The sequence below is a fragment of the Bactrocera neohumeralis genome, chromosome 2 (genome assembly GCF_024586455.1).
Source record: "Bactrocera neohumeralis isolate Rockhampton chromosome 2, APGP_CSIRO_Bneo_wtdbg2-racon-allhic-juicebox.fasta_v2, whole genome shotgun sequence".
Classification (NCBI taxonomy): domain Eukaryota; kingdom Metazoa; phylum Arthropoda; class Insecta; order Diptera; family Tephritidae; genus Bactrocera; species Bactrocera neohumeralis.
Window position 1 is genome coordinate 12972005 of NC_065919.1, and position 18327 is coordinate 12990331.

At 36.1% G+C, this 18327-nt stretch overlaps 2 protein-coding genes across 3 annotated transcripts in view; both read left to right on the top strand.

Moving 5' to 3' along the window:
• Positions 1 to 848: 848 nt before the first annotated feature.
• On the top strand, positions 849 to 5706 carry LOC126767889 (elongator complex protein 1). The gene is made up of 6 exons (XM_050485600.1): positions 849 to 1519; positions 1580 to 3205; positions 3300 to 4129; positions 4290 to 4700; positions 4886 to 5241; positions 5311 to 5706. Exons 1-6 carry the CDS (start codon positions 953 to 955, stop codon positions 5373 to 5375), a joined length of 3855 nt encoding a protein of 1284 aa, XP_050341557.1. The 5' UTR covers positions 849 to 952; the 3' UTR covers positions 5376 to 5706.
• A 6642-nt stretch (positions 5707 to 12348) lies between these two features.
• LOC126767887 (serine-rich adhesin for platelets) overlaps positions 12349 to 18327 on the top strand; it is a 56674-nt gene continuing 50695 nt past the window's right edge. The window contains exons 1-2 of one of the 2 annotated variants that reach the window (XM_050485596.1): positions 12349 to 12616; positions 13255 to 13810. The gene's annotated coding sequence lies outside the window, so the exon portion shown is untranslated. The remainder of the gene's footprint in view (positions 12617 to 13254; positions 13811 to 18327) is intronic. The other variant, XM_050485597.1, reaches the window with a different exon arrangement.

The window sequence follows — 18327 nt, forward strand, 5'->3', positions numbered from 1 at the left end:
ACGTCTTCATTGCTGCACACCTTACAACCACGGATAATTACAAGTGGAAAAATAAGGTAAAAGAAATTGACAAATACTAGGCAAAAGACGGCCCACAGAAATTCTTGGTGCCACCTTCTACTTGGAATTTAACAAATATATTTAGAGATTTCACACTTCGCTATGAAATTGTCGATATTTACAATTTATAGTTTAGGCAACACAACACATTAAATCACAATTTTATTTTTTTTTCGTGGCGTTATTGCGTTCATAAATTCACTGAAACAAATATTTTAGTGCCGTTTTTGGGGAAAATACTTACACGCCTCCAGTATTACCAACCATACAATACAACCCACCACCTATCCATTGGATCATTGGATCCAATTTGGTAAAATGAAAGAATATAAAGTGGATGGTGGAGAAGGTTTATGTATGAGCTGAATATAACTTCCACAAACGGAACTAATAAAAATATTTGAAAATTTTGAATTGTAAATAAAATTAAAAAAAAAATTAAAAGTCAAATCTTACAACGAATTCAACTAAATAATAAAAAAGGTCTTTGTGATTTTTAGAACTGGGTAAATCTGCGATAAACTGTCAGAAATAAATATGCCGATATTAACGAAAAAGTTAAAAATGTAGAGATTACTAAGGTTCACAAAAAACTATAAATTTTTATTTTTAAAGAAACTTAAATGTATTAAAATAATTAAATGAAATAACTTTAATTGATATATGAACAAATATTAATCTTGGCATTTATGTAAACAACTACTTCCCAGTAGATGCTGCAGTGTGTAGAGCTGTCAAACACCTGATGTTGACAGCTGTGCACGTTTCGGTCATGGTAAATATCTGTACAATGTTTTTGGCGGCCATTATTCGTCTTACTACATTTATGCCAATATATTAAGTTATTGTTTTTCCAAATAATTTATAATTAATTTAATAATTTGTGTTAAAAATGCGTAATCTGAAGTTGAAATCGTGCAAACAATTGAGTGCCAAGGTGCACAATGTTAAACATATTTTATTGAATCCAAATATAAGCCGCAAGGAAACTGATGAAATCGTCCATGTACTTTCCGACGATAAGCTTTATGAGATAAAAACAGTCACAGGCGATATAAAGGAGATCGCCGCAGTTCCTGGAATTGTAGGGGCGGAGTACTTAGCGCTAAATGATGAAATATGTCTGGCCACAGAAGCGGGTGAAGTGCTGGCTGTATCGCCCAGCTCTGGTGCTATTAACGAATGTACATTTTGTGATGTTGGCTTGGAGAAGATGTCATGGAGTCCAGATCAAGAAGTTGGCGTTTTTATAACAAAGGCAAATACACTTGTTGTTATGACGTGCACTTATGACGTCATAAATGAACATAAGTTTAAAGAAAATTGTGATCCTGAAAGTCAGTTTGTTAACGTTGGTTGGGGTAAAAAAGAAACGCAGTTTCATGGAAGCGAAGGTAAAGCTGCAGCTAAGCAAAAAAGCGATTTTAAACCACCGGAGAATGTAGAGGAGCTATCGAAGGTTTGTAATCATTAAAATTTCAGATAGTTAAATATTAATTTGATGTGTTTCTATTTCAAGAATGTTGAAATTACTTGGCGCGCTGACAGTAGTTATTTTGTAGTATCCTTTGTCAATAATGAAGTTGGACGTATGTTTAAAATTTTCAAAAAGGAGGGAGAATTAGCATATATTTCGGAACGTTTACAAGGTTTGCAATATCCGGTAGCTTGGCGACCATCAGGTAACTGGATCGCAATGCCACAGATACTGCCCAATAAAAGTACTATCTCGCTTTTCGAGAAAAATGGTTTGCGGCATCGTGAAATTACACTACCATTCGAAATTGATGAAGAACCCATACAGTCTTTACGCTGGAGTAACGATTCAGATATTTTGTCTGTTGAAACATTAGATGCGACCACCGGAAAAAATTATATATATCTCTATACCATTGGCAATTATCATTGGTATCTGAAGCAGGTACTTACTTTTGAGCAAACGGACCGCATTTCACACCACTGTTGGGACCAGCGTATAGGCGAGGAAAAGACTTTGCACATTTGGCTAGAAAATGGTCGTTATCTTATTTATCGTTGGCATTTCGATTTCGATCGCTTTGAACGAAGTGGTCTTGTAATTGTAATAGACGGTCCAAAACTACTGTTTACCGACTTCTCGAAAGCGATTCCACCACCGCCGATGTGCAGCAAAGAATTTTACGCAGACGCTTATATCAATGCTGTTGCCATAACGGAAACCCACGATGAAGAATTGCAATTGTACGTTTACGACGCCAAAGAGCAAATTCAAGTGTTTCATGTGATCAACGGCACTTATACAATTTCCTTAGAAAGGATTTGCTTTTTGCAAAGATCAGAACCGAAACTTGAGAGATACTGGTCACCACCGATTGAGCTTGGTAATTTCTTTGTGCTAGACGAAAAACATCTCGTAGCTACGGCAAATATTGCTGAAAAGAGCAAAGTGTTTCTGCTTCAGTTATCGATTGAGACGAAATCGTACAAGACGATTAGCACCTTAAAGTTGAACAGCGGAGCTGTTTGTAGTTGCATGGGCTTCGATACTTTGGAACAATTCTTTGTGCAAACACTAAATGGTAAAGTGCACCAAATATCGATACACAATGAGTCTACACTTAAGCTTGACAAGGTTTACCAACAATTGGACCATGGTGCATTGGCCATGGAATGGTATCAAACACAGTCGGCGCAAGCAGATTGTCTCATTTCATTGTTGCATAATCAGCGTTTGTATATTGACAACGAATTGATAGCTGGCGATGTGACTTCCTTCTGCTTGGCCGGCAATTACTTGGCCTATACAAAGTTAACCGAGTTGAATTTCATATTGCTCGCTACACGCCAACATGCCTATAAACGTAATATGGAGCGTGGTGGCAGACTGGTGACCACTATAGCGAATGATGCGCGCGTCGTGCTACAAATGCCACGCGGCAATTTGGAAGTCATTTGCCCACGTGTGCTCGCCTTGGAGATCATCGGTCAAATGCTCGATAAACAGCGCTATCGTGAAGCGTTCAACATGCTGCGCAAGCAACGCATAAATTTGAATATTATTTGTGATCACAATATGATTAACTTTGTGAAAAATGTGGACGTTTTCTTGAAGCAGATAACAAATCCGCAATGGCTAAATCTTTTCCTAACGGATCTGCAGAATGAGGTATGTTTATTTGTTATTTCTTTGTATTTGTAAACTAATCCAGTTTGTAAACTCATGTATTAAATATATGTTTATTTTCGCTTCAACCCCCAAGGACTTCTCCAAAACAATGTACGCCAGCAATTATACCGCAGCACAACAAACATACCCAGAAGACTTCAAAATAACATCCAAGGTGAATTATATCTGCACGTTATTGTACAAATATATGTCAGAAAACGACCAGGAACGTTTTCGCTTGCCCATTATTACGGGCTTTGTGAAAATAGGTAAGATTGAGGAAGCACTGCTGCTGGTTTGGGAAGCTAAGAAGCAACAAAATTTACACGCCGCCAAATATGTCGATAATTCCATGCTGGGCTCGGCCGAAGAGGCGCTCAAACATCTGCTCTACTTAGTTGATGTAAACGAATTATACAATGTTGCATTGGGCACATACGATTTCGGTTTGGTGCTTTATGTGGCGCAAAAGTCGCAAAAAGACCCCAAAGAATTTCTACCTTTCCTTAACGAACTGAAGCAGTTGGAAATGAATTATCGTCATTACAAAATTGATCTGCATCTGAAGCGTTACGAAAAGGCATTGGAGAATATCGCTAAATGCGGATTTGAGAAATTCGACGAAGCCTTGGAATTTTTGGACCGCCATCGTCTCTACAAAGAAGCTTTTAAATACTATAACTTGGAAAATGGAGATGATTTGACTGAGCCAGAAAAGGAAAGTCTACGTAACTGTCATATGCGCATCTGCTTGGCCTATGCGGATCACTTGCGCGCAGAGAACGATCTCGCTAGTGCGAGTATTATGTACGAGCGCGGCGGCAATCTTGCGCAGGCGTTGCTCTGTTCCAAGCACATATTGGATTGGCGACGTGTGCTGATGTTGGCGCAAAAGAATGCAAATGATTTAGGCACAGTGGCGCTGTAAGTAGTTAATTATAAACAATTATTTTCTATTATAATAGTATTATTCATTATTGATAATTATATATTTTATATACATATATTTTTTATAAATATTTTATATATTTTTTTTATAAATATTTTATATTTTTTATTATATATAAAATATTCTTTCACCTAGTTCTATGTTGCCAGCCTTACTTGAACACGGGCAATATCAGGTTGCGCATGAGCTACAAAAGACTTATGGCACAAACTTTAAAGAAGCAATCAAATACCTCCTGAAGGGTCATCTCTACTTCCAAGCGATTGTGGAAGTGAATTTGAATAGCGGAGAAATTGCATTATTAGAGGAACATGTCAAGCCAGAGTTGCTCGCATACGTCAAGCAACTACAACAGCAGTTGTCGGATGATGAAACCGTGTTCATTGCACACAAGGAACGTTTGTGTGAAGTTCGCGTGCTTGCGCAACAAAAGCGCGATGGCCTCTTTAATGGCGATGAAGTGGCTGCTATTGACGAAGCCGACTTACTCTCCGACACTACTAGTATGCGCTCATCGCGCTACACTGGAAGCTCTCAAGGCACCGGGTGAGTTTTCAACTGAATTACAAACACTTTTCTCGTTTTTAATTTCATTTTCATGCAATTAATTATTGTTCAAAACTGCAATGCGCAACATGATTAAGTTTTCGTTTCATAGATCATATTTTTATAATCAGTACATGCACATTATCATTTAATTTATATTAATTTTTCTTATTTTTTCCCTTCAGCAAAACATTCCGTTCGGCCAAAAATCGCCGTAAGCACGAACGTAAATTGCTTAGCTTGAAGCCCGGCAATCCATTCGAAGACATCGCACTCATTGATGCGCTGCACAATGAAGTCATGAAGTTGGTCAATCAGCAGGAACAGGTGCGTGACACATGCAAAGCCTTAATGGAATTACAAATGGACGAGCCCGCATCGTTGTTACAAAAGCAATATGCACAAATGCTCACACTGCTGCAAGACTCCTTCGATACGATATGGACTGAAGAAATGGCCAGTGTACATACTATGCAGTACAAGCCATCACCAACCACCGATTACACACAGTTGCAAAATGAACAACGCTACTCATTGTTGGGTAAGTGCGCCAGAGATGCAAAGTTGTGTTTTATTTCAAAATAAATAACAAATTTCTGTCTACTCACAGCTCCGCAAAAACGTTTTAAGCCGCAAATAGACATTATCGATTGGATGTGTAAAATACTTGCTTAGACATATACATACATATACCTTACTACTGCATAATTTATAATCTCAATAATAATAATAATTATAATATAAAACACATTTAAGCTGCATGCACACTATGTCTGGCCGGGCAGCGTGTAATCGCCTGGCTAGTATGAAAAAGCGTAAAATCTTTAGCAATTAATCAAATCTGTATTTACAAGCAAAATTTGTATGTAACAACATCAATCAAAAGCATTCAATTATTGAAAAGGTATGTATACTCATGCATATGTTTGTAGTATTTGCCTTATATTTTGTACATATATTGTTAATAAAAACCGAAAGTGAAATTTTCTTTAGCTAAATGCAAAAATTTATGCAAACAAATTTATTTTTCAACGAAACACTTTTACACTTTTGTGTAAACTTAACTCACATTGATAGAGTGCGCCATGCGAGTTTAATTATTCAACCGTGAAAAGTGTTTTCAGTAAGTGGTAGATAACACATTACTTTTAAAAAGTGGTAACACTTTATAAAACCCACCTCAAAAGCACTTTCACCAATTCAATGGACATTTATATCGTTTTTGAATAAAAAAAAAAGAATACCCAGTGTTGTTGTGACGGCAATTATTCCATTTTTGATTAGTGGTAATATTTATATGTTGTTATCTGAGGAGAGCTCCAGGAAAAAGTGTCATCGTTGGGTCTGAAACAGAGGAGAAGTAGTGTTAGATGGAAAGTAAATTTCTTTGCTTGGCTAATTTTTACGGGTGTAATCTTGTTCAGCGTGAATACGATAAAAGTAAATAACTTATTTTTACCGCTGTAGTCTTGTTCCGATAAAAGTAAACAACTTATTTGTCTCCAACAGGTTCTTAGTTCATCTTTTCATCTTTCATAGTTAAAATATAATTTTAAACAGTTTGTTGTAAAGACGTCCCTTTAAACAACAAATAAGCGAAGTAATTGGTAGAAAATATATTAAAATTAATTCCATCTAAAAGAGGATACTCCAAATTCTACCCTTGAGGATATAAAAAGACGAAATGAGTTCTTTGGTCTATTATCCAAAGATTTGTTCATTACATAGAATGTATGTAGACCATTGACATGACAAGGCATTTGGTAACTCTATTAACCCTTTCCGATATATCGGCTCTGGCACTTTTCGCAAGTACAGATGGGACTAAAAGGGTTGCATTTTCTACATGTTTTCCACACTATATCTACAATACATACCGGGCTTTCCGGGCTTTTTAGTATTTTTTTTTTATCCAAAATGGACTTGATAATAGAGTTGCAGCCTTACGCCGCCCAATTCCTCGAAGAGACTTTATAGGTTGTCAAATCCTAAGTGATGTAAATTTTTGTCCATTTTGTTCTTTATTGGCGTACACACCGCTCACGCGCTTTTAGACGAGTTTACAACTTTGACGCCAATTCGAGATACCAAGTGCAGTCAGGTTCTTCTCCACCTGATCTCTTCAACGGAGTGGAGGTTTTGCTCTGCTTCCCCCGGCGAATACTTTCGGAGCTGGAGCGTTTTAATCCATTCGGATGACATGACGTAGCCAGCATAGTCGCTATCTCTTAATTCGCTGAACTATGTCAATGTCGTTGTATAACTCGTACAGTTCATCGTTCCATCGAATGCGATAGTCGCAGTTGTCAATGCGTAAATGACCATACATCTTCCGCAGAACCTTTTTCTCGAAAACTCGTAAAGCCGACTTATCAGATGTTGTCATCGTCCATGCTTTTGCACCATATAGCAGAACGGAAATAAGAAGTGACTTATAGATTTTGGTCTTTGTTCGTCGAGAGAGAGAGAGAGACTTTACTTTTCAATTGCCTCATTCCGAACTGGCACCTGTTGGCAAGAGTTATTCTGCGTTGAATTTCGAGCTGACGTTGTTGTTGGTGTTAATTCTGGTCCAAGATACACGAAATTATCTATGACTTCGAAGTTATGCCTGTCAACAGTGACGTGGCAGCCTAGTCACGAGTACGACAACTGTTTGTTTGATGACAGGAGATACTTCATTTTGCCCTCGTTTACTACCAGACCCATTTGCTTTTTGTCCACTATGCTGTGTTGAAATAGAACCCCAGCGGATGTCTGAGTTCAGTTAGTGCAAATGATCTCGTTTACAAAGTAAAGTTGCTGGATATTACAACGGTATCAGCGTAAACTTTGATTACTATTTACATTTTTTTTAAGTTTAAGAAAGTTTATATAAAGGTCGGCATATGATTTCACCGTTGTGTTCAAAATATATCACCTAAACATATTTCAATATAAGAAAAAGTCTAAAAATTTAATCTGAAATTTCGAAAGTTTATTCTCTAAACATTCTACCTTCACCATACTCTCAAGACATAATCAAGATAAAAACTGTTTCGAAAGCAGAATACATAGATTTCATTTTCTCCCATACAACTGTCTCTATTTTTAGGAAATAACTTATACTATACTTATATCTACTAAAAGGAAAAATGTAACCAACCAATTTTATAGGTGTTACGCCTTCAGAACCTCCACTTCCTACCATTTCGTCTCGAGAAGTAATTTTTAGATTTACAAACTCCACACTAAGCGTTTACCGACAAAGTTTTAAAATATATAAATATTTATTTCCACTCGCTAATTCGCGTTTAATGCACACTGCTAAGCATCCAAGCACCCCGCCTGTGGCCGCTGGAAAAAAGGGAGGCGGGTGAAATCACTGTAAATGCAATTATATTTCTATTAATTGTGAAGCATTGAAAACACAAAATCTCTTTCACGTTAACACACTGGCTTTTCAATAGAAATTCACTTACATACATACATATGTACGTGTCATCATTATCAGTTTGCACTTACATACACAGCATATATGATATTTTCATATGTACAAACAAATATCTGTGCATCGCTATATAAATAATAATAACTTTTAATCATGGAACAATTAAATGGTTTGATTCGAATGAAGGGGCGTCAAAGCGTGATTAAGCAATGGAAGAAAAAAACGCCCTCTAAATTCGTTTACATTGTTTCGTGGTTTAGTTACTGTCGATTTTTGCCTATATTAAAAGAGAAATTTAGTATTTTTTTTACTATTTAAATTCAATCATTTTAACTTACATATGATGTTGCCAATTTACCGCAAAAAATGGCAGGAGAAGTTATCTAAGGAGATGCTTACAATTCTACGGTATAATGTTCACCTCATCATTGATATGCCGTTAGTGGGGATCTCTAAGTTTATTTGTTGCATGCGTCTTTACATTATCCCCAAAATGTGTAATGATGAATTTCATATTGAATATTTGAATCAACGTTCCTCAAAATATTACTTGGTGATTCGAGTCCACAGGCTACAACCATAGTTTTGTACATGGGTTCGATGGCATGTGCTCAAAAGTAAACGGCTATCTTTCCGACCTTTCTCTCTTCCTCGCTGCGCGGAACTTAACACTTTCTACCACTAAATCCACAGCGACCATATTTACAAACTGGACGAATGAGTACGGTCTTGACCTTAATATTGCAGTCGATGGCGTTAAGATTCTGACTGTCAATAAACCTAAAATTTTAGGTGTGACTTTCGAGAGTCAGTGCTCCTTCACTGCTCATACGTCCGCGATTATGGCCAAAGTACATAGCCGCAAAAGAAACCCCAAGTCGCTAGCCGGCATTACATGGAGAAAGGACAAAGAAACGTTGTTGGCAACATACAAGGCTATCGGCCTAATTACGCCGCACCAATTTCGTTGTAGCGGCGGAATTCTGCCGAGTTGACAGTCCTTGGCCGGATAAAAATCCGGGTCCGTTCCGCTTACGTAGAGCCGACTGTCGTGGGAACGAACCAATATCGTCGCTTGAATGCAGTGAAACGCAGACGAAGAAGCTCCAAACTTGTCAGAAAACTGCACTCCGGACTACGACAGGATGCCTCTTGATGTCTCCCAAAAAAGGGAAGAAAACTTTCTCTTTATTGGACAATCATATTCATAATCTGGCCTGATCCTATTTATCGGTCCGTCAATTACTAAAGGTAAATGCTCTAGCAAATATAACCGATGCTCAATGCAGAATATGAAACCTTCTTAATTTATAAAGGCTTTTTTGTGGCTAACAAAGAAAGGTTTCATCATTTTTTTTATCTTATATAAAGTCTTTAATATTAGATTCAACCTTACTGAGATTTAAGGTACATAACTGACCTCTGGCGTATGCCGACGATATTGATATCATCGGCCTCAACACCCGCGCCGTTAGTTCTGCTTTCTCCAGGCTGGACAAGGAAGCACAGAAAATGGGTCTGGCAGTGAACGAGGGCAAGACGAAATATCTCCTCTCATCAAACAAACAGTCGTCGCACTCGTGACTTGGCTCTCACGTCACTGTTGACAGTCATAACTTTGAAGTTGTAGATAATTTCGTCTATTTAGGAACCAGCATTAACACCACCAATAATGTCAGCCTGGAAATCCAACGCAGGATTGCTCTTGCCAACAGGTGCTACTTCGGACTGAGTAGGCAATTGAAAAGTAAAGTCCTCTCTCGACGAACAAAAGCTAAACTCTATAAGTCGCTCATAATTCCCGTCCTGCTATATGGTGCAGAGGCTTGGGCGATGACAGCAATCGATGAGTCGACGTTACGAGTTTTCGAGAGAAAAATTCTGCGAAAGATTTATGGTCCTTTGCGCATTGGCCACGGCGAATATCGAATTCGATGGAATGATGATCTGTACTAGATATATGACGACATTGACATAGTTCAGCGAATTAAAAGACAGCGGCTACGCTGGCTATGTCATGTTGTCCGGATGGATGAAAACACTCCAGCTCTGAAAGTATTCGACGCAGTACCCGCCGAGGGAAGCAGAGGAAGAGGAAGACCTCCACTCCGTTGGAAGGACCAGGTGGAGAAGGACCTGGCTTCGCTTGCCACGTAGCCACGTAGCGAAAAGAAGAAACGACTGGCGCGCTGTTGTTAACTCGGCTATAATCGCGTTAGCGGTGTCTACGCCAATTAAGAAGAAGAAGAAGAACTGACCTCTCACCAAACTGTATAATAGAAGTAAAATTTTCATAAGTAAAATATCGTTTCGAGAAATGTAACGTATTCATAATCAATATTATCTTGAAACAACAACCTGTTCATTCATTTAGCTGGGCTCTATATGATTGCTCAGCCCAACTATGTATGAAATTATCTTACATACAGTGCGGATCATAAAAATAGTATTTATAAACCTCGCGGTTCCTGTCTAAAAAATCTACAAGGGCAAAATTTTGGTCGTTCAGTTTGTATCGGCATCTCGATGTGAGAAAATGAAATGAGAAAGTTTTCCATACAAGTACTTAATTCCGATCATTAAATTTGTATGGCAGCTATACGCTATAGTAATCCGATCTGAACAATTTCTTCGGAGATTGCACCATATCTTTAGACAATAACCCATTTCAAGTTTCGTAAAGATATCTCGTCAAATGAAAAAGCTTTCGATACAAGTACTTGATTACGATTATTCAGTTGGTAGGACAACAGGTTATATAATGGTCCGACATCGGCGTTTCCGACAAAGAAACAGCTTTTTGAAAAGGAAAGCAAAATTTCAGGTGGATATCTCAAAATCTGAGAAACTAGTTCGCGTATATACAGGCGGACAGGCAGACAGACGGATATGACTAAATCGACTCAGCTCGCAGATATGTAGGTACATATGTACATATATTGAACTTATTTATACATATTTGCATTTAAACTGGTTTCAGTACTTTTCGCGAATGCACATCTCATTCCACCTTTAATCTGAGCGTTTGTTTGCTCACACAGCGTCCGCTCACATGGAATTTCCTTTTTTCACCGGATTTGGTTTTTCACAGTATGACACTCAAGAGCCCTTTCTGATGTGCCATAGTAGTGGTGTCAATTGTCACCTGTTGAAGGAAAATTTCGGTGAGGAGTGAGATTTTAAAAGACTTATCAACATATGTATGTACTATATAACTGTTGTTTGTTTAAGACCGCTAAATGGAGTCCCACTTAGCACACAGCAGTGCAAGTCGAGTGTTGAATTTTGGGCTATATTTTTAATTTTTTCTTCCACAGGCTTCGACTTGCCTCGAACAATTGTCAGAGTTAACAATAAATACTCTTCTAGAACAGTCAAAATTGCTAAATGTCTATAACAACATGTCGACTTGGTTTTGCGTCTGTCTGGCCGGCCATCTTTCTCTTAATTTATCTGTTTTGCTGCCGTTGCTTTAGATAGGCACCATCCGACAGCTCAGCGTTTGGTCTTTTGACGCTTCAATCAAATTAGTACACTGGTCCGAGTATTGCCAAAGTTTCTTCCAGTTTAAAAATGGTCAACGAGACTAAGATCACTAAAATATGGCCTTTAGCGTTATGCTCATTATGAATCGACACAGAAAGAGAAGCTGGTTCTACCAAAAAAAAAAAATTCAAAATTATCAAAAACTATCATCGTACGGGGTTTTGAAAAATTTTGAAAGTTTCAACCCCAGATGGCGATCATAATATTACTTTTTGATAAATTCTATACACACCGGAAGCACTTTCCCTTTTCCTGCAGTCAACCCTCTAATATCACACATTTTTTAGACGAATTAACTTTGAATAACTTGCAACTGCAAATTGCTCCACTGTATTGGGCATTACAGCCAGCAAACACTTTTCAGCGTATTTGCTGGGCGATCAAACAAAAAAGCACGTAAACAAACAAATTGCTCCAAGATGGAGCACTGCAGCCCGTTGCAAAGTTGTTCGACACGCTCTCGCCCATCAATATCAAACACGGCAAACTAACAACAACAATAACACACAGAAATCAAATTTTGGAGCCATAAACAAACCGCTCAGCAATTGGCGCTGAGTTGACGTGTGAGCGAAATGAGCGTCAAGTGGTGTACGCGCCGACCGCTTTGACTGCGTCTACCTTGGATATCAGCGACGTTTTGGCCTCAGCAAATCATTTGAGTGTGAACATCGGAGTTGAGCGGTTGTGTTTACTTGCGGTTGCGCGCGCGTTTGCAATTTTCAATACACTGCTATTTTCGAAATAAAACCAAATCAAGCAACAGACACCAACAAACACGCATAGGTGCAGTGTATGTGTTTTTCTAAAAGAGGTTAAAACAGAAAAACTGCCGATTTGCGAGTTGCGGTGTTTATTTTCGAAACGAAATCGAAAGCGAAGTGTAGTGCGCTTACAAAATAAGAAGAAAACGTGTGGAATTTGTTGTTCATTGGAAAAGGTAAAAATCAAAGATCACATGCGTTCGCACTTAGGTGTGAAAATGCGGGAAATCTTGCGATCTAGCAAAATATCGCCGTTGAAGTGCGAAAAGTGTTGAGCAATTCCAAAAGCTGCATGTTTACATGTGAGAATCTACGGCCAGTTTCGCGAGTTTGTGTTAAAAATCATTTGAGCAATCACAAAATACTAATTGTAATGCTCATAGAAATGCAATTAAGTATAAATTGCAATAGCGTTATGAAGTGTTTGTAAGAAGTTTGGATTTCGCACTTATTTTTTTTTATTTTTATTATCATTATTTCTTTTTGTGTGAATAATTTTTGTATTTGCGCTCGCTATTGTTGCTTAATATTGTTATTATAATATTGTGAGTTTTGTTTTCTACAGCGAACGTGTTAATTAAGCAAATATTGTCATTTCACAATTCGCTGGATTCGTCGATTTTTCCAAGCTTCCTTCTTTTTGTTTATGGTTGGTCTATAGAAAGCTAATGTGAGCTTTTCAATTTAACAATTTCATGTAGTTTTGTGCTCGATTTCATTGTAATTTTTATTTTCACTTTGCATTGAAACGTTTTCTTTGTGTTGAACGCGTTTTAGAACACAAATTTTACTTCTTTATATATTTTGTCGAAAGAGTAAAATTTTTACTGTTGTAAAAAAACGTATTGAATAAGCAAAAAATTAAAACAACAAAAAATAACAATAAAATAAAAATAAAAAAATAAATACAAAGTCACACACGACAATGAAATGAGTTGAAATGCGTACAAACAAACCGAAAATGGAAAGTGTCAATTATTAACGTTTTTGGCTAATATTGTAACCGTTTAAAGCGGTGCTTGCTTACTTGCACACGCATGCACGGCAACATTATACTGCGAAAATAGCATTGAAAATAAATAAAGTAAAATACAAGAAAAAGAATAAAATAACGGAAAACCGCAAGTTATGAAAGAGATTTTATTGCACAAAAGTTTTACTGTAAAAATATCAAAGTTATTCATTTTTACATAATCAAACAACTTCAAGCTGCAAAACACTTTACGAACTAAACTTAATTGTCAACAAATAATCAATCTTTAAACAACTGTTTTATTTCAACACATTTGTGCACGGATTCAATATTTAAGCAGCAATTCAATCGCTCGAATCGACATATGCGAATTTTGATAGCATTTCCAACGAAATTGGTGAGTTTAGGTTTTGAAAACCGTGCCTTACCTTAAACTATTACTATTTATCTTATAGATTTGTAATTAAATTTTGTTTTAAATTTCGTAATTTCTTAGAGTACATATCGATTATCGTCGATCTCTGCAGGCACCTCGAAAAGAAGTTTTTGTGCGGTGACCAGCCTACAGAATCACTGGATTATCTGAAATCAAAAAATCAAAATGCTTTCTTTTGTTTATTAGTTTATCTTTCAATTGACGTCGAGTTTTTTTTTTTAATTTTTCAATTTTTGGCACCATTTTCAAGCCAAAATGACGATTTTAGAGGAAAAAATCGACTTATTTGTTATTGTAAAATTGTTAGTAATTAAAACAAAAAACTCGACGTCATTCGAGAGCTATATATATGTAGAATATTTGTACAAAATTTCAAAACGATCGATGTAGTAGTTTTTTCTGTAGACTGGTCACCAACTTTAAAAATTACATATTTGGAAAAATCGATTCAAAGTTTTTACAGCTCAGCGTAGGTAGCTGGACGGCACGCAAAGGGGCACGCATTAAGGGGTTACATGGGTTTACGGGTTTCAAAAAATCTATTTTTTTATTATCTTTAAATTACAACGCCTCTAGAATATTGTTTTAAATTTTCAAGTTGATCCGATTAATAGTTTCGGAGATACAGCCTTGAGAACTTGTGCTAGCTACGCTAAGTTCGCTCTCTTTAAACGCGTTTTTCTCGGAACTGTGTTTTTGAAGTCGATTGGCAAGATTTCTCGAGAACTACTCAACTGATCTTAAAGAAATTTTACACAGGTCTTTGAGATACAATTCTTAAAGATTTGGACGAAGGATTTTTTTCAAATTCAACTATGCATTTGAAAAAAAAATCGCGAAATTTTCATTCTTTTGTAAAAATGTCTGCAAAAAATCTAATTTTCATTTTGTTTTTTATCCTTCGTACAAGTTCTAAGTTAAGGTTTAAATAAATATTTAATTTTTATATGAATATGAATGAATTTTATAAATAAAATATTTAATTTTTATATGAGAAAAAAATGTTGAGAAAAGCCTGTTTTTTACGCAAGGAAATCCATGTAATTCCTTAAGTTCTTGAATTTATAGTAAACTCTCTCAGGGTCCTAATCCGAAAGTATATTATATTTTTTGATTAATTTCACTTGTTGATTGCTTAGAAAATTTTTTTTTTTTCGAAGTTAAGATCAAATACTTATAAACGATTTAGAAGTTAATCAAACTAAAAATAATTCTTGACGTCGATTTCTGAATACAATTTCCTGTAATTTTCAGATTAACTAAAACAATGGGAATAATGGCCCTCCAAACATGGCACTCAATATCCATGCTTTTGAACATATCCGGCAGTTTTTTAACGTTTTAAAATGACTGCTTGAGTTACTGCCGAATATTCTGCCTGCGCTTCTTGAGCTTGTCTACACTGTAGACTCTACAGCCTCTACCGAGTAATGGCTGCCAATTCCTCATATGCAAACATTTTTGGCCGCCCAGAACATCGACTTCAAAGCCATCAAAATCATCACTTTTAAATCGTGCAAACCACTTTTGGCAGCTAAAACATGTTCACCAAAAATTTCCACCAAAATACAATTCATATTAAAATAATGAAGATGTAAAATCTTCTATCCGTAAAAACACTTTTCCAGGCACAAAGTTCGACATATTAGAATGAAAAATAGTTATTGTAGTTTACGTTTCTAGTGAGTGATAAATGCTGAAAAAGACGTACAAGGACAGTAGAAATTTACTAATAATCAAGTTACGCTCTCTCTCTCTTGGCAAACCGCGCGAATATACCTATTTATAGACCCAACATTTCAATTAAAACTTTTTTGTCTAGCGCTGCGAACCAGTCCATTATGATTGACACCTTAAATTTTCAATCACCACAAGCTTCCTCTTATACTTAAAAGTTTTTGCCATTTCTTTTTAACCTGTAATAATTCTAAACTATTTACCTGAAACTAGAATTTTTAGTAGTTTTCGAATAAATAGCACTAAAACCCCTTTTAACACAATGAATTTGAAAAAAATATTTATAATTTCATACGAAATGGCAAAAATTATAAGTGTGCGTTTGAAACATGTTTTTTATGTTTTTTTATGTCTTTACACCCTTGCCCACTAACTCCCGGCCATATAAGTGAATGTCGCTCTCTTGGAATTGTTGCGCGTTCGGCTTGACTTCACTCTGACGCTTGTTGGCTGTCAAACTGGCAAAACGACTTTCAACATCACTGGCATTTGCAGACCTCAACATGTTGAATATTTATTTATGCATTGTTATTGTTTCTTACTGGTTTTTCTATTAAGCTTGTATTGTTTTTGCTTTTATTATTTAAGCGTTAGTATAATTTATTTTCCTAGTTTTTTCTTGGTTTTGAGGGTTTCTCGTTTGTTTTTACTTCGATGCCGTTTACTTTGTTATATTTGTTATATTTGTTGTCTTATTAGCCGTTTCTTTTTGCAAGCAAAATGTGGTTGTTTCTTCGCCATTTACCATGCTTGGTGGCGGTGAATTTGTATTGGAATTATAAGCGATTTGCGAGTAGGAAGTTAGAAATTATTTAAAACGTTTAACTGGCGCAGAATTGATTTATGGTAATATTATTATGGTCTAGTGAAATCTTATGGCACGTTTGAATAACGTTTCTTTGTGTTGCACAATGGAAAATAATAATAAAATGAGCGAAATGTCGCTGATTTATTAAAACAAAGTCTGAGAAAATTTGCTTTTATGCAATAGGAAGAAATTGTAGCCATATTTTTCATATTAACCCACCTTAATTCAAGTTAATCCACATCTAACTTTTGGAAAACTTATCTTATACATTAACATTATTTATCACTTTTTTAAGTAGAAAAAATGTCGACGCACGGCAGTCGGGGCTACGTAGCCGGAAAAAATCCGGCTCACGATTGTCAATTCGGCAGCAATCTTTCAAATTACTTCAGATATGTTTTCTGTTGCTACAACAACATCAATCTGATTTTTAAGCAGCCTCTGTTTGAAGTTCCAAACATTAATATTGTTAAGCCTTTTTCTTTCCCCCAAAAAAAATAAACGTATTATTACCGGCAATCAGTCTTGGATCTGCGTTTACGACCTGGAAACAGACTACCAATCAGTCGTATATCGTAGCAAAGATAAGCCGAAGTAAAAAACACGTCAATGAAGGATATGGTGCACTCCGAATTCCATCCGACCGGTCAAACTGTCAAGAAGAAATACTATTTGAGTGTTATGTATTCGTAAAAAGATGTCGGAATTATGGGCCAACAACTCTTGGTTTTTGCACAACGATAATGCACCGTCACGTACTGCATTGATTCTTCCTGATTTAGCTCCTTGTGATTTCTGGCTGTTCAGCAAACTCAAACAAGCGCTCCGGAGAAACCGTTTTGAATCAATTGAAAACTTTAATTTAAACGTTACCACAAGTGTATTGAGGCCAAAGGGGAGAGAAACGACATAGATTTTAAAAAATAAATAAAGAATTTTATAAATTTTTAACAAAGTCTTACTATTTTGTGCTCATAGTAGTATGCAACGTCAATATCATAGTGCCAAGCTGCTGAGAGCATGAGTAAGCTTCTCTTTATGTTTTTCTATGTTTTTTTTTTCTCTTTCATTGTAATTCTTTTATGGCTTGAACGTGTTTTGAATAGTAGTGTCCATTCGTTGAAACAACTTTACGTTTCCTCTTACACTCGAGCCACCAATGATTGGCTGAGTCATCGCAACATGACCACCAACACAAACAAATAGCGCACAAAGGTACATGTGATATTCTACCTGATCTTTGAGTGCGTATGTATGTATATAGTGATCTATGCACCTATGATCTTCGCACTTAAATGCCTTATGGACTTTTTCTGCTAAGGATTGTTCATAATTTTGGTAATAACTTTTTTGGCTGTTTTCTGATAAGAATGTAACTCGAAGAAGAACATTATTTTATATTTAAGATCTCATTTATTTATTTGTATTTGTTAGGAAAATTAACTATTTGAGCTGAGTAAGATATTTATATTTTCTTTACTTCCGATTTTTCTACCAAAGTCATCAGTTGTTTAGAATTTAAGCGAATTCTTGAAAAGGGTAGATTTTTAAAAGTATTTACTTTGTTTATTCTTCATTTGAAAATAACCCTGCAAGGTAATTAAAATTCTGCTTTGACTAAGCTTTTATCGAAGCATTTGTCAAGTGATCTTTAACGCGCATAACTGCCGACAGTGTTGCCGTTTGCATTTAATTCTATTTATGTGATTAATTAAAACCATATACAGTTAGGCACACATTTTTCTTAACAGAAAACCAAATCAATTGAATTTACCAAGATCTTAATAGTTTTGATTTAAATTTAATGACTTAACATTGATTAAGTAACGTGTCTACGTGCTTCCACGCTTCATTAACCGTTTGAATTGAAACCGCAGGGATTCATTCGCTTCGTTTTTTTGTTGAACTTGAAATTCCTGTTCATTTATCATAT

Coding starts and splice junctions, on each gene's coding strand:
- LOC126767889 (XM_050485600.1), top strand. CDS start 953: ATGCGTAATCTGAAGTTGAAATCGTGCAAACAATTGAGTGCCAAGGTG. Junction 4,130..4,289: donor GATTTAGGCACAGTGGCGCT/GTAAGTAGTTAA, acceptor TCTTTCACCTAG/TTCTATGTTGCCAGCCTTAC. Junction 5,242..5,310: donor ACAACGCTACTCATTGTTGG/GTAAGTGCGCCA, acceptor GTCTACTCACAG/CTCCGCAAAAACGTTTTAAG.